Raw genomic sequence first — 16,580 nt, forward strand, 5'->3', positions numbered from 1 at the left:
ACGTATTTGTAATAAACAAAAGAAATCCCTGATTGAGTCCTAACTGATAGCCCAATCAGGGAGCCTCATGTTCCCTATTTAAAGCAGGTATGTTAGTCTCTCTGCCTGTTGAAGCAGGGAGCATCAGAGAGCACTCTGTTGCGTAGTATGTCTTGTAAATAAAGGAACTTTTGGTGACGGGATCTTCACCTCCGTGGATTTATTACAATTAGTTCCTAAAAAAATCCAAAAAACTGAGATACACAATGAGTTCTGATTTTCTATAAATTGTTGGATTATTTGTGCAGCTCCATCTTCAGCCGCAATAAAGTGGGAGAAATTCTCCTGAAGGCAGTGGCATAACTAAGATATTAAATGAGTACTTTACAAGCGTCTTCGCACAGAAAAGGCTGCTGCAATTTATCAGTACAATGTGAGGTGGCAAAGGTATTGCATTGGATAAAATGAAGGAATACTTAAAAGTTTGGCAGTTACCAAAGTAAAACCTTGGAGAATTATTGTAGAAGCAATAAGTTCAGGGAACCCTGGATGTGAAGGACAATTCAGGACTGGATGAGGAAGAAGAAAAAGACTTTTGGCATGTCCAAAGGGAGCAATTCAGTTGTGGTTCAGGAGGAATATAAGTGTAAGAGGAAACTCAGAAAGCAATTTGAAGAGCAAAAACGTGGGTGTGATAAAGAACTTGCAAACAGGATTAAGGAGAATCCGAAAATATTTTATAAATACATTAAAGGGAAGAGTAGGGCCCATTAGAGACCAAGACTGCAATCTGTGTGAAAAGCAACAGGTCATTGGAAGGGTGTTAAATTAATACTTTTCTTCAGGAAAAGGAGAACATAATTAGAGTTCAGAAAAAAGGGACTGTGAGGAACTTGCACAGTTTGACATAGGAAATGGAAAGGTATTAGAGACTCTGATAGGCTTAAAAATTGAAATATTCGCTGGCTCAGATGAATTGCATTCCAGACTGCTGTGGGAGATGAGGCAAGAAATTGCAGGGGCTCTGATGCAAATTTTTAATTCCTCTCTTGCCATGGGGAAGTGGAATGGAGGATGACTGATACAGTTCCCCTTTTCAAGAAGGGTGATAGAGATGAATCAGGAAATTATAGACTGGTGAGACGTCAGTGGTAGGAAAAGTACTGGAGAAAATTCTGAAGGAGGGAATAAATATCCACTTGGAAAGACACATTAATTACTGATAATTAGCATGGCTTTGTCAGAGGGAGGTTATGTCTATCAAATTTGCTAGGATTTTTCAAAAATGTGATCAAGTGTGTGGATAAGAGAAGATCAGTTGATATTGTTTATATGGATTTTAGCAAAGATTTAGATAAGGTCCCAAATAGGAGATTGATTGAGAAGATTAAAGAACACAGAATTCAGGAAACTTGGTGAGATGAATCTGAAATTGGTTTAGTAATAGGACAAAAAGGGCAGTGGTAGAAGGCTGTTTGAGTGACTGGAGGCCAGTGTCCAGTGGCATACCACAAAGATCAAGGGACCTTATTGTTTATTATATAATAAATAATATAGATAAAAATGTCAGGGGGGAGTGTTTAACAAGTTTACGGATGACACCAAGACTGGTAGGGTGGTTAATAGCAAAGAAGATGGTCATAGGTTACAGGAAATCATAGATGGATTGGACAGATGGGCAGAGCGGTGACAGATGGCATTTAACCCTGGTAAGTGCAAGGTGATGCACTTTGGAAGAAGAAACAAGGCAAGGGTGTATTTAATGAACGTCAGGATGCTGAGAAGTTCAGAAGAACAGATGGATCTTGTGGTACTTATTCCGAGATCCCTGAAGTCAGCAGAGCACGTGAATAGAATAGTTAAGAAGAACACTTGTTTTTATCAGTCATAGTGTGGAGTATGAGAGCAAGGAAGTAATGTTGGAGCTGTACATAGCATTGGTTACGCCACAGTTGGAGTACTGTGTGCCATTCTGTTCACCTCACTACAGCAAGGATGTGATAGCACTAGATGGGGTAGAGAGGAGGTTTATCAGGATGTTGCCTGAAATGGAGCATTTGAGCTACAAGGAGAGATTAGATAGGTTTGGAGTGTTTTCTTTAGAGCAGAGAAGACTGAGGGAGGGGGGATTGGGGGCATGATAGCTATGTATAAGATTATGAGAGGGTGAATTGAGACCAGCTGTTCCCCTTGCTTGAGAAGTCAATCACAAGGGGCATATTTTTAGGAAGACAGGACAGGACATCCAGAGGGGATTTAAGAAAAATAAATTGACACGGATGATGGGAATCTGGAGTGCACTGCCTGGGAAGGTGGTGGAGGCCAAAAGCCATATAACCTTTAAAAAATATTTGGATGAGCACCTGAAACATCATAACATTCAAGGATATGGGACAAGTGCAGGAAAATGGGAGTGATTGTCAGTGCTGACTATTTGACTGTATGACCACCTAGGTTATAGAGGAAGGAAACAAAGAAAATGGTAGGACTCTGAAGAGTGCAGTTGAATAGAGGGATCCGGGAATACAGGTACAGAATTCCCTAAAAGTGACGTCACAGGTGGATAGGGTCATAAAGAGTGCTTTTGGTACATTGCCTGTTATAAATCGGAGTATCGAGTATAAAAGTTGGAGTGTTATGGTAAAGTTGTATAAGGCATTGGTCAGGCCAAATTTAGAGTATTGTGTACAGTTTTGGTCACCTAGTTACAGGAAGGATATAAATAAGGTTGAAAGAGTGCAGAGAAGGTTCGCAAGGATGTTGCCAGGACTTGAGAAGCTGAGTTACAGAGAGAGATTGAATAGGTTAGGACTTTATTCCCTGGAGCATAGAAGAATGAGGGGAGATTTGATACAGGTGTATAAGATTTTGATGGGTATAGATAGAGTGAATGCAAGCAGGCTTTTTCCACTGAGGCTAGGGGAGAAAAAAACCAGAGGGCATGGGTTAAGGGTGAAAGGAGAAAAGTTTAAAGGAAATATTAGTGGGGGCTTCACGCAGACGGTGGTGGGAGTGTGTAATGAGCTGCCGGATAAAGTGGTAAATGCGTGGTCACTTTTAATATTTAAGAAAAACTTGGACGGGTTCATGGATGAGATGGGTGTGGAGGGATATGGTTCAAGTGCAGGTCAGTGGGACTAGGCAAAAAATGGTTTGGCACCGACAAGAAGGGCCAAAAGGCTGAGCTGTAATTTTCTACGGTTTTCTATGGTAAAGATAGGGGACTCTAAAATTAGAGGGCATAGATTTAAGGTGAGAGGGGAGAGATACAAAACGGTCCAGAGGGGCAATTTTTTCACACAGAGGGTAGCGAGTGTCTGGAACAAACTGTCAGAAGTAGAGGCGGGTACAATTTTGTCTTTTAAGAGGCGTTCAGACAGTTACATGGATAAGATGGGTATAGAGGGATATGGGTCCAATGTGGGCAATAGGGATTAGCTGAGGGATTTGAAAAAAAGGGCGGCATTGACAAGTTGGGCTGAAGGGACTGTTTCCATGCTGTAAACATCTATGGCTCTCTGTCTCTGGGGAGTCAGGAGGTGAGTTACTCTTCGCAGTATTTCTAGCCTCTGACCTGCTCTTGTAGCCACTGTGTTTATGTGGCAAGTCCAGTTAAGTTTCTGGTCAACTCCAAGGATGTTGACAGTGGGGGATTCAACGATGGCAACACCACTGAATATCAAGGAGTGGTGGTTAGACTGTCTCATATTGGTGATGGTCATTGTCTGGGGCGGCATGATAGTACACTGGTTAGCACTGCTGCTTCACAGCGCCAGGGACCTTGGTTCGATTCCCGGCTTGGGTCACTATCTGTATGGAGTTTGCACGTTCTCCCCTTGTCTGTGTGGGTTTCCTCGGGTGCTCTGGCTTCCGTCCACATTCTGAAAGATGTGTTGGTTAGGCACATTGACCTGAACAGGCACTGGATTGTGGCGACTAGGGAATTTCACAGTAACTTCATTGCAGTGTTAATGTAAGCCTTACTTATAACTAATAAATAAATTATAAACTTTGTGTGATGTGAATGTTACTTACTACTTATCAGCCTTGTGAAGTGTCTAGCTCAAATGGCTGAGATTTTTTAGGTAGGTCCTGATGACCTTATTTCTTCACAAGGACCCTCTTCTTGTACAAATGTATCACATTCCCCTGTTTCCACTGCTTCCTGGGGGAAAACACTCTAGCCTGTTACTGGCTGACCTAACAATTCATTCCTAGGGCAACCCACAACACTTCCTGCTGGCACAATTGGAACAGGTTATGATACTGGCTCTTGCCCATGCAAGTGGTCTACACACTGCTTTAAAATTTTTTCCTCATAGGACAACAGCTCTGTTCTGGCCATGACAATTCCTGGAACCCAATTTGGCCCATTACTGAAATTCTTTGCAATCACTACATCCTCTATCTCGAATGTTCTTGCACTTTTAAACAAATCATGGTTCCACCTTTGGTTCCTCTGGCTTGTTTCCACCCCTCCTGCTAAGTTTGGGAACACCAGCTTAACTTGGTCCTCAACCGATGACCTATCAGCAGCTCAGCTAGAGAGACTCCAGTTGGATGTGGTGTGATCCTATATGATAGCAGTAATCTAGTCAACTTAGGTGATCAAAAATGTAGGTGATTGCTTCTTCAAGTCAACCTTGAAAGGATGAGCTGTTCTGCCCACCAGTCGATAAAGACAAAGAACAAAATCAGCCCGGGAAACAGGCCCTTCGGCCCAACGAGCCCGCGCCACCATCCATTGGATGAAGGATGGTATGGCATTGTTTCAGTTTGTTTTATTCGGTTAAGCCATAAACGTTTTAAATTTAGCACTGGTGAAAGCCATTCCATTGTTTGAAACAAGGAGCTCTGGTACCACATGGATTGCAAAACACTGGTGCAGCTTCTCAACTGTGCTGTAAATTATTATGGATCTCATCTCATATGCTTCCATCAACTTTGAACAGACATCCACTAACAACAAAAATGTGCCCATAAATGGCCTGACATAGCTTTGACACTGACTCTAACCCATGTTTGACCTGGCCATTCCCAAGGATATAATGGGGCTGCAGCAGGTAACCTTTACCGATATTGGCACTATTGGCACTGCTTTACCACTGTAATTGTAGCATCAATGCCAGGCCATCACACCTGCTGGGTACTATGCAACTCTTCCAGTAATAATTCTCTTCCTGGCCAGCAAGGGGCGGTGGGGTGAAAAGTCGGGGAGGACACTCTAGATCCCCAGAAGACAATATCATCCTCAGAACTAAGCTCATCTTTCCTCATCTGATAAGGCTTCATTTCTTCTGAAGTTCTCTCCTTCTGCCATACGTACAATCTCATTTATTTCACCTTTGACAACAATGGGTCTCTTTTAGTCCAGTACAGAATCTGCTGAGCAGTTAATGACAAAGTGTGTGGAAAATTCATGGAGATAGAGAATCATATTGAATGACAGAGCAGGCACACAGGGCTGAATGACCTACTACTGCACCTAGCTCCTGTTATAAGGCTGGTTGGAAACTGGGAGTGATGTTTTCCAGTTATCCTTCCTGCGGATTTGAAGCCAGAATGGGAACAGGAAGCACCGTTGGAACAAGCTGAGTAATGGATGGGTGGGTGGCGGGGGTCAGGAGTTGAGCGTAGGGTCAAGAGAAGTTGGAGTGCTCATGATTTTGAGGAGAAAAAGAAATCAGGAAAACTTGTCCTTCAAGAGTATTGGCAAGACCCACGGCCTTGAGACTAGACCTGGGGAGAATTTGAAGGTCGGGGTTGGGGCATATAGAGTTTGGAAACTGGATGGAGTAGAAGGTCAAGATTGAAGGGGGTAAGAGGGGAGAATTTGGATTCTGGAAGGAGAACGAAGGGGAAGAATTTGGAGACTAGAGGGAGAGAGATGGGAGAGTCTTGGATACTGGAGGGGGAGAGGACAGAGAGTTTACACCCTGATTGTGGAGCAGAATTTAGACCCAAGACTGTGGACAAGGGAGAGTTTAGACTTTGAGACCTGGGGCACAGTGGTTAGCACTGCAGCCTCCCAGGAGGACCTGCATTCAATTCCGGCCTTGGGTGACTGTGTGGAGTTTTCATGTTCTTCCTGTGCCTGCATGGGTTCTTTGGGTGCTCCAGTTTCTTCCCACAATCCAAAGATGTGAATGTTAGGTGGATCTGCTATGCTAAATTGTCCTTTGTGTCCCAGGATGAACAGATTACGGGAAATTAGCAGGATAAATGCATGGGATTATGGGTATATAGCCTGGCTGGGATTCACAGTCAGAAGTCGATGGACTGAATGGTCTCCTTCTGCATTGTAGGGATTCTATAATCAATTTTTTAATGCAGGTTGTTGACCATATTTGATAGATTTGAGCATTCTGGATCTAAGTGTGAGCGCACTGGATAGCATTATCAAATTTGACATCAAATTCACTTCAAGTAGAACTTTTGATGTCAAAGAACAAAGAACAAAATCAGCCTGGGAAACAGGCCCTTCGGCCCAACGAGCCCACGCCGCCATCTCAACACCACCAGTCCACCTCTCCACCCACAACCCCTGTCTAATGTTTTATGGCCATCCAGATTGAGGGAAACTGATTTAGGGACAATTTATTCCTGCCAATCAGCCTAACAGCACATCTTTGGGGTGTGGGAGGAAACCGGAGCACCCGGAGAAAACCCACGCAAGCACGGGGAGAATGCGCAAACTCCCACAGACACCGGCCCAAATCCATGTGTCTGCACAGCAATCAGCGATAGTCACTGAGCTGTCGTCTTGCCCAGTATCTTGTCCAGTTTAGGCACACACTAACGACATGAAGCACTAGGCCAATCTCGAACAACCAAGAGCAGCCCCAGTACGACCCATCGTGTGTATGCCCCTCGTTGGACACGAGGTGGACCGACTTAAAACCTGTGAATGAAAAGAGAAAAACATTATTATCATGCCATACCCATTTACATTACCAGGGATGCCCCAATGCTAATGACACTTATTTAAAACGATCTCTTATATCCACCCATCTCCAACCCAGTCATGTGCCTGTCTAAGTTACTCTTAAATGACTCTAACATGTTTGCCTCCACCACCTTACTTGGCAGAGCATTCCATACCCCCACTACCCTCTGTGTGAAAAACCTCCCTCTAATATCTGTGTTGTACCACTCCCCCCTCACCTTAAGTCCATGGCCCCTTGTCCTACGTGTCTCTATCATAGGAAATAGCTTACCTCTGTTTACTCTATCTATACCCTTCATAATCTTATATACCTCTATTAGGTCCCCCCTCAGTCGGCGTCTTTCAAGGGAAAACAGCCCCAATTTCTTCAATCTTTCCTCATAACCCAGTCCTTCCATACCAGGCAACATCCTGGTAAACCTCCTCTGCACTCTCTCCAGAGTCTCCACGTCCTTCCGGTAGTAAGGCGACCAGAATTGGACGCAGTACTCCAAATGCGGCCGAACCAACGTTCTGTACAACTGCAACATTAGACTCCAGCTCTTATATTCTACACCCCTTCCTATAAAGGCTAACATACCATAAGCTTTCTTCACCACACTCTCCACTTGCACTGCCACCTTCAAAGACTTGTGCACTTGCACCCCCAGGTCTCGCTGCGATTCTATACTCCTTATGGGCTTACCCTTTACCATATAACTCCCCGCTACATTATTCCGGCCAAAATGCATCACCTCACATTTATCCGGATTAAACTCCATTTGCCATGTATCTGCCCAATCAACCAGCCTATCAATATCCCGCTGTATTGCCAGACACTGCTCCTCACTGCCCGCCAATCCAGCCATCTTGGTGTCATCAGCAAATTTGCTCTTCCAAATCATTTACAAATAGAAGAGGTCCCAGTACTGAGCCCTGCGGCACACCACTAGTGACAGACCTCCAGCTAGAAAAAGACCCCTCCACTACTGTCAAATTGTGGATGAGCACATTGAACAGATGAATGAAAAAATTATGTTAACATTTTCAGGTGGTATCACACGATCTATTTTAGTCAGCCACTGCATCAAGGCATGTAATAAATTTAAGATAGATAAATAATTGTAATGCATGCACACAGTTACCTACCCGACCATTGCTAACAACAGCCTCCTGACCAGGTAACAGCTTCAGAACATCTTTACAGAACAGTCGATGGGTCCGAAGAAAGTCGATTCCTATGGTGTTATATTTCTTCTCAAAGGCATCATTATCCATTCCCTGAAGCAACAGTAATGAATTATTTTAGCTGATCAAATGAGTGATAGTGACATATTTTCTACAAAAAAATTATTTCTGGCTGTTTCCAAGCATACTTTGGGACCATTTCTGAACATGAAGTCTGAAATTAGAGAAGTCCTTGACCAATCCACTCAATCAAAGATGAAAGTTGGGACATGGGCTAAAAGCTTCAATATTGCTATGATCTCAGCCCTGTTGTAAAAAAGGCATCTGTTATCTATTCAATCAGTGAAGGAATATTGACATATGGTACAAATACAAACCAGCACGGCATCAAGAATGTGTGACATAATTGAAATATTGTTCACACTCTAGTACTGTAGAAGTATTTAAATAAATCATGAAAAGTTGTAACATTAAAATGCCATGTTTAGGAAAACATTTTTAGTATGATCAGGAATAGTCAGCACGGCTTTGTCAAGGGCAGGTCGTGTCTTACGAGCCTAGTTGAGTTCTTTGAAAATGTGACTGAACACATTGACAAAGGAAGAGCGAGGATTGAATATAAAAGTAGGGAGGTCTTGCTGCGGCTGTATAGGGCATTGGTGAGGCCGCAGCTGGAGTACTGTGTGCAGTTTTGGGCGCCGCACCTGCGCAAGGATATTTTGGCCTTGGAGGGAGTGCAGAGGAGGTTTACTAGGCTGATACCGGAGTTGAGGGGGTTGAGCTATGAGGAGAGGCTGAATAAACTAGGCTTGTACTCGTTAGAGTTTAGAAGAATGAGGGGAGATCTCATTGAGACGTATAAGATGATGAATGGGATGGATAGGATAGAGGTGGAGAGACTCTTCCCGCTCAAAAAAGACAGTAGGACTAGGGGGCACAGCCTCAAGATAAAGGGGGGGCGGTTTAGAACGGAGTTGAGGAGGAACTTCTTCACTCAAAGGGTGGTGAATATCTGGAATTCTCTGCCCGTTGAAGTGGTGGAGGCTGCCTCGCTAAATATTTTTAAGAAGCGGGTTGATGGGTTTTTGATAAGAGAGGGGATTAAGGGTTATGGGGAGAGGGCGGGAAAGTGGAACTGAGCCACGACAGACAGCCATGATCTTATTGAATGGCGGGGCAGGCTCGAAGGGCCAGATGGCCTACTCCTGCTCCTATTTCTTATGTTCTTATGTTCTTAAGAGCGGTGGACGTGGTTTACACGGACTTCAGCAAGGCGTTTGATAAGATCCCCCATGCAAGACTTCTTGAGAAGATGGGAGGGCATGGGATCCAAGGGGCTTTGGCCTTGTGGATCCAGAACTGGCCTGCCTGCAGAAGGCAAAGAGTGGTTGTGGATGGGTCTTTTTCTGCATGGAGATCGGTCACCAGTGGAGTGCCCCAGGGATCTGTTCTAGGACCCTTGCTGTTTGTCATTTTCATAAATGACCTGGATGAGGAAGTGGAGGGATGGGTTAGTAAGTTCGCCGACGATACGAAGGTTGGTGGTGTTATGGATAGTCTGGAGGGATGTCAGAAGTTGCAGCGTGACATAGATAGGATGCAAGACTGGGTGGAGAAGTGGCAGATGGACTTCAACGCAGATAAATGTGTAGTGGTCCATTTTGGCAGGACCAATGGGATGCAGGAGTACAATATTAAGGGTAGGAGTCTTAGCTGCGTTGAAGAACAGAAGGACCTTGGGGTCCGGGTCCATAGCACTCTTAAATCAGCCTCGCAGGTAGAGGATGTGGTCAAGAAGGCGTATGGTATACTGGCCTTCATTAATCGAGGGATTGAGTTTAGGAGTCGGGAGGTAATGCTGCAACTTTATAAGACCCTTGTCAGACCCCACTTGGAGTACTGTGCGCAGTTCTGGTTGCCTCACTACAGGAAGGATGTGGAAGCTATTGAGAGGGTGAGGAGGAGATTTACAAGGATGTTGCCTGGATTGGGAGGCATGCCTTATGAAGATAGGTTGAGGGAACTAGGTCTCTTCTCCCTGGAGAGACGAAGGTTGAGAGGCGACCTGATAGAGGTTTACAAAATGTTGAGAGGAATAGATAGGGTGGATTCTCAGAGGCTATTTCCCAGGGCTGAAATGGTCGCTACGAGACGACACAGGTTTAAGGTGCTGGGAAGCAAGTACAGAGGAGATGTTAGGGGAAAGTTTTTCACTCAGAGGGTGGTGAGTGAGTGGAATCGGCTGCTATCGGTGGTAGTAGAGGCGAACTCACTGGGGTCTTTTAAAAGACTTCTGGATGAGTATATGGGATCTAATGGCATTGGAAGTTACAGATAGTTCTATGGCCTGGTAGGTATAGATGTGATCGGCGCAACTTGTGGGCCGAAGGGCCTGTTTGTGCTGTAGTGTTCTGTGTTCTATGTTCTATAATGCCTGTGAAAATATTTTCACTGCTATTTCTTATCAATATTTATGAGAGGTCTTTCAAAATCTGATTATTAATGTAAAAAACACAGTTTTTGTTAAAAACTATAGTACACAGAACTAAATGAATGCTGTCGTTAAAACAGATTAAATAGGATATTGATTGCCAAAAAGACATTTTGTAATGCATTTTCTAAATAAATAAATATAGCATTAGAAACATTGCTGCTTTGTTACAGGTCGGGAAACCTCACCTCAGCTTCATTGACAACTTGACATGACTATAGTGTACAAGTGCAGCTCTGTGCTGACAGTAGAGACTGAAAGATAATTAATGATTTTGATCAGAGCATACTTCTGCAGTGAAATAATAGTAAAACACCTTTGAATGTACTATTATATTTCAGAGCTTTTATGCTGCCTTTGAGTGAGGAACTGTAGAACAAATCTATAGAAGGGTTCGAGGAGATTACCTTCCAAATCAGTATTCCTTTAATAGATATGTTTATATGATCTCTTGTCTACCCCTCTTATGCACATGGGAGGAAATAATTCGTATCTATATCAATAACATGTTTCAATAAATGATGAAACTCACATCTGGTGCTGTTGTTTCTAGATCCGTAGCAAGCAGTTTCCCCTGCAACAGATTCTGTTAGGGCACAATTCTTCCTTATCCAAGGAGCTAAACAGCAAATCATCTTTTACCTCAATGTTACAACATTGATTAGAAACAGGAGAAAGACATACCAAAACTTCTTTCACTATGGGACCAATAAATTAACAAAGTTGAAAATGAGTTCCACTGATTTTTGGACTACAGTCTCTTCTTTACGCCAGAGAATCATTCATTGAAGGGTACTTTAACTCCAACACCTCCCCGCAAACAGGGTGCTTTAGGGTTAGTTGGGATGGTAAAATATAAAAGATTATAAACTTGACCACTCAATTTTTAAATTTTAATGGAGGCAATGGGAAGGTAAGAAACTTTTAATGGGGAGGTAAGAAGGGAGTGCGTTGCTCATTTAAATAATTTAATCAGACTGTCTCCTCAAATATTCTTCAGTGTTTCAATTATAGTGCTGGCTGGCTGAATTTCTCAGGTTTCAGGGAACCCAACAACTATAGGGAGGTGTGAAATGCAGCAAATGAGCAAACTGCTTACCCAGCACTGGACCAAAAAGGGCCAATACCATACTATCAAGCAAACCTGTCAACTCCCCAACAATGAGAAACCACCCCCTCAACCCTCAACAATCTCTAGCAAAATCCCCACAATGATTAAGGAATGGAGAAGGAGTAGCTTCTTATCCCCAATCTTTCCCTCTGATCTCTGACTGCCTCCACCTTTTCTTCCTACCCACCACTCCAAGCCCCAATCTTAGATCACCTTCCTAAACTCAAAGAGATGGTAACACAGTGCTATTTTCACTAGACTAGAGGCCCAGAGTAATATTCTGGGGACCAGGTTCGAATCCCACCAGACAGAATTTGAAATCAATGAAATATTTGGAAGTGAAGGTCTAATGATGACCATAAAGTCATTGTCGATTGTCACCTGGAGGTCCTCAGCATCAGAGATGCTAGCCTTCAGCCAATTTGATTCATTTCATATGATATTAAAAAGAAGCTGAATAGACAAGGCTATGAGACCTAACAATAGTATTTGTGCTCCAAAACTTGCTGTTCACTTTGGTTTCTGCCAGGGCCATTCAGTTTCTTGATCAAATTACAGACTTGGCTCAAATTCAAATAAAATAAATTAAATATAAAACTGGACAAAAAAGCTGAACTCCAAAGGTGAGGTTGGGGAAATCGGAGGAAGGACCGGGGGAAAATGCTCCTTTGTTATACCTGGCACAAAGTAAGATGGTTGTGATTGTTGGAGGTCAGTCATGTCAGCTCCAGGATATTAATGTAATTTCTCAGGGGAGTGTCTGAAGCCAACCCATCTTCGGCTGCATCATCAGTGATCATTCATTCATCATAAAGATCAGAAGTGGGGATATTCACTGATGATTGCACAAAATTCAGTCCACATCTAAATGCAACAAAACCTAGACGATATCCAGGCTAAGACTGACAAGTGACAAGTCACATATGTGCAACAACGTTCCAAGCAATGACTATCTCCAACAAGAGGGAATCTAACCATTGCCCCTTGATGTTCAATGGCATTACCATCAATGAATCCCCAACTATAGACATCCTGGAGATTACCATTGACCAGGGTAAATATGTGGAGTTACAGCGATCATGCCAGGATTGTATTGTCACCACTGTAGACCTGATGAGCCAAATGGCCTCCCTCTACACTCATGGAATTATATAATGCTAGGAATTATAGAATCATAAGAAATGTGCAGTAAATAGCAGAATCCTTAAGAATACTGATAGGCAGAGGGATCTGAAAGTGGCAATACAGGTGGAGAAGTTAGTCAAGAAGGCGTACGGCATGCTTGCCTTCATAGCCAAAAATTGGCAAGTCATGTTGCAGCTTTTAACTTTAGTTAGGATGCACTTAGAATATAGTGTTCAATTCTGGCACCACACTACCAGAAGGATGTGGAGGCTTTGGAGAGGATACAAAGAAGATGTGTTGCCTGGTATGGAGGGCATTAGCTATAAGGAGAGGTTGGAGAAACTTGGTTTGTTCTCACTGGAATGGAGGAGGTTGAGGGGGCAACCTGATAGAAGACTACAAGATTGAGAGACATATATAGAGTGGATAGTCAGAAGCTTTTATCCCAGGATGGAAGAGTCAATTACTAAGGAGCATAAGTTTAAGGTGCAAGGGGCAAGGTTTAAAGGAGATGTACAGGGCAAGTTTTTTTTACACAGAGAGTGGTAAACTGAATGTTATAGTGTGCCAAATGTTCATCTTGATACTTTTTAAAGGATGTGAGGCAACCTGCCTCTACCGCCCTCCCAGGCAGCGCATTCCAGACTGTCACCGCCCTCTAGGTAAAGAAGCTTTTCCTCACGTCCCCTCTAAACTGTCTGCCCCTCACCTTGAACCTATGTCCCCTCGTGACTGACCCTTCGACTAAGGGGAACAATTGAACAATTGCTCCTTATCCACTCTGTCCATGTCCCTCATAATCTTGTGCATCTTAATCAGGTCACCCCTCAGTCTTCTGCAGGAATTCTATGATAGAAAGTAAGACCAGCTATATAAATACCGTGGCTACAAAAGCAGATCAGAGACTGGAATCCTGCAGTGAGTAACTCACCTCCTGTCTCTCCAAAGCCTGTCTACAATCTACAAGATACAAGTCAGGGGTGTGATGGGATTCTCTTCACTTGCCTGGATGAGGATGGTTCCAACAATACTGAAAACTAATACCATTCAGGAGACAGAAAATAGGAGCAGAAGGAGACCATTCAGCCCTTTGAGTCTGCACCATCATTCATGATCATCCATCTCGAGGATGATTGCACAATATTCAAATCTAGTCAAATCAATATTGAATCTAATCAAAAAGAAAAGTGTACAAAAGGTTCAGGGAGCTAGGTAATGTTAGGAATCTAGAGTATACAACTTGTAGGAAGGAACTTAAGAAGGAAATTAGGAGAGCCAGAAGGGGTCATGAGAAGGCCTTGGCAGGTAAGATTAAGGAAAACCCTAAGGCGTTCTACAAGTATGTGAAGAGCAAAAGGATGAGATGTGAAGGAATTGGGCCTATAAAATGTGATGGTGGGAAAGTTTGTACAGAACCGGTACAAATAGCGGAGGTACTCAATGAATACTTTACTTCGGTATTCACGGTGGAAAAGGATCTTGGTGGTTGTAGTGCAGACTTGCAGTGGACTGAAAAGCTTGAGTATGTGGACGTTAAGAATGAGGACGTGTTGGAAATTTTGAAAAGCATCAAGTTAGATAAGTCACTGGGACTGGATGGGATGTACCCCAGGTAACCAACATTCTATATAACTGCAACATCATATGCCAACTTTTATATTCTGTGCCCTGTCCAATAAAGGCAAGCATGCCATATGCCTTCTTCATCACCTTTTCCACCTGTGCTGCCACTTTTAAGGATCTGTGGAGTTGCACAGCCAGATCCCTTTGCGTGTCTATTCTCCTGATGGTTCTGCCATTTTTTGTATAGTTCCTTCCTGCATTAGATCTACCAAAATGCATCACTTCACATTTATCTGGATTAAATTCCATCTGCCATTTCTCTGCCCAATTTTCCAGCCTATATCCTGCTGTAATCTCTGACCATGTTCATCACTATCTGCAATTCCAGCAATCTTTGTGTCATCCACAAACTTATTAATCAGATCACCTACATCTTCTTCCAAGTCATTTATGTGTATCACAAACAGCAGAGGTCCCAGTACAGAGCCCTGTGGAACACCACTAGTCACATATCTCCAATCAGAAAAAGACCCGTCCATTGCTACCCTCTGTCTTCTACGGCCAAACACAGTAAGAAGTCTCACAACACCAGGTTAACGTCCAACAGGTTTATTTGATAGTAAACCCACAAGCTTTCAGGGTTTGCCCCTTCATCAGGTGAGTGGAGAGTTCTGGTCTCTGACAGAGCATATAACAGCACACACAGTTTACAGAATACTGATTAGAATGTGAGTCTTTACAGCTAACCTGCTATTCAAGTCTTAAAGATGCAGACAATGTGAGTGGAGAGAGCATTAGGTTAAAGAGATGTGTATTGTCTCAAGACAGGACAGTAAGTGAGATTTTATAAGCTCAGGCAAGTCATGGGGGGTTACAGGTAGTGCAACATGAACCCAAGGTCCTGGTTGAGACCGTCCTCATGTGTGCAGAACTTGGCTATCAGTCTCTGCTCAGCGACTCCGTGCTGTCATGTGTCGTGAAGGCCACCTTGGAGAATGCTTACCCAAGGATTAGAGACCGAATGCCCATGACTGCTGAAGTGTTCACCAACAGGAAGGGAACAGTCTTGTCTGGTGATTGTCGAGCGATGTTCATTCATCCGTTGCCGTTTGCATTCTTGGACACATGCATCTCCATCAAGGACGGTCACCTCAGCACCTCACTGTACCGCAAGCCCACAGACAATCTCACAATGCTCCACTTCTCCAGCTTCCACCCTAAACACGCGAAAGAAGCCATCCCCTACAGACAAGCCCTCCGTATACACAGGATCTGCTCAGATGAGGAGGATCGTGACAGACACCTCCAGACGCTGAAAGGTGCCCTATGAGGATGTGTCTAGGGCGGTGGATAGAGGAGAGCCGGTGGATGTGGTCTTTCTAGATTTTCAGAAGGCGTTTGACAAAGTGCCTCACAAGAGGTTATTGCAGAAGGTCGAGGGACATGGAGTTGGGGGTAGGGTGTTAGCGTGGATAGAGGATTGGTTGTCAAATAGGAGGCAGAGAGTGGGGGTCAACGGGTGCTATTCGGATTGGCGGATGGTGACTAGTGGAGTGCCCCAGGGGTCGGTGCTGGGGCCTCAGCTTTTTACCATTTATATAGATGATCTGGAGGAGAGAACCGAGTGTAGAGTGTCGAAATTTGCTGATGACACCAAGATTGGGGGAACAGCAAATTGTGCGGAGGGTGTGGAGAGTCTGCAGAAGGATCTAGATAGGCTGGGCGAATGGGCCAGGAAATGGCAAATGGAATTTAATGTTGGCAAGTGTGAGGTGGTCCACTTTGGTAGGAAGAATGGTAGGAAGGACTATTACTTACGGGGTGAAAAACTGCAGCAGGCGATGGTGCAGAGGGACCTCGGGGTCCTTGTGCATGAGTCGCAAAAACCCAGCTTGCAGGTGCAGCAGGTGGTCAGGAAGGCGAATGGGATGCTGGCCTTCATAGCGAAGGGGATTGAATATAAAAGTAGGGAGGTCTTGCTGCAGCTGTATAGGGCATTGGTGAGGCCGCAACTGGAGTACTGTGTGCATTTTTGGGCGCCGCACCTGCGCAAAGATATTTTGGCCTTGGAGGGAGTGCAGAGGAGGTTTACTAGGCTGATACCGGAGTTGAGGGGGTTGAGCTATGAGGAGAGGCTGAATAAACTGGGCTTGTACTCGTTAGAGTTTAGAAGAATGAGAGGAGATCTCATTGAGACG

General features: G+C 43.9%; 1 protein-coding gene across 2 annotated transcripts in view; it reads right to left on the minus strand.

Moving 5' to 3' along the window:
- The window catches only part of uggt2 (UDP-glucose glycoprotein glucosyltransferase 2), a 373,478-nt gene that overhangs the window by 128,778 nt on the left and 228,120 nt on the right, over positions 1–16,580 (minus strand). For both annotated transcript variants that reach the window (XM_080198156.1, XM_080198157.1), the window contains exon 23: positions 8,054–8,185. In XM_080198156.1, the coding sequence (XP_080054282.1) occupies positions 8,054–8,185 (132 nt within the window). The remainder of the gene's footprint in view (positions 1–8,053; positions 8,186–16,580) is intronic.

The sequence above is a fragment of the Carcharhinus amblyrhynchos genome, chromosome 10 (genome assembly GCF_965287045.1).
Source record: "Carcharhinus amblyrhynchos chromosome 10, sCarAmb.v2.hapA, whole genome shotgun sequence".
NCBI classification, from domain to species: Eukaryota; Metazoa; Chordata; class Chondrichthyes; order Carcharhiniformes; family Carcharhinidae; genus Carcharhinus; species Carcharhinus amblyrhynchos.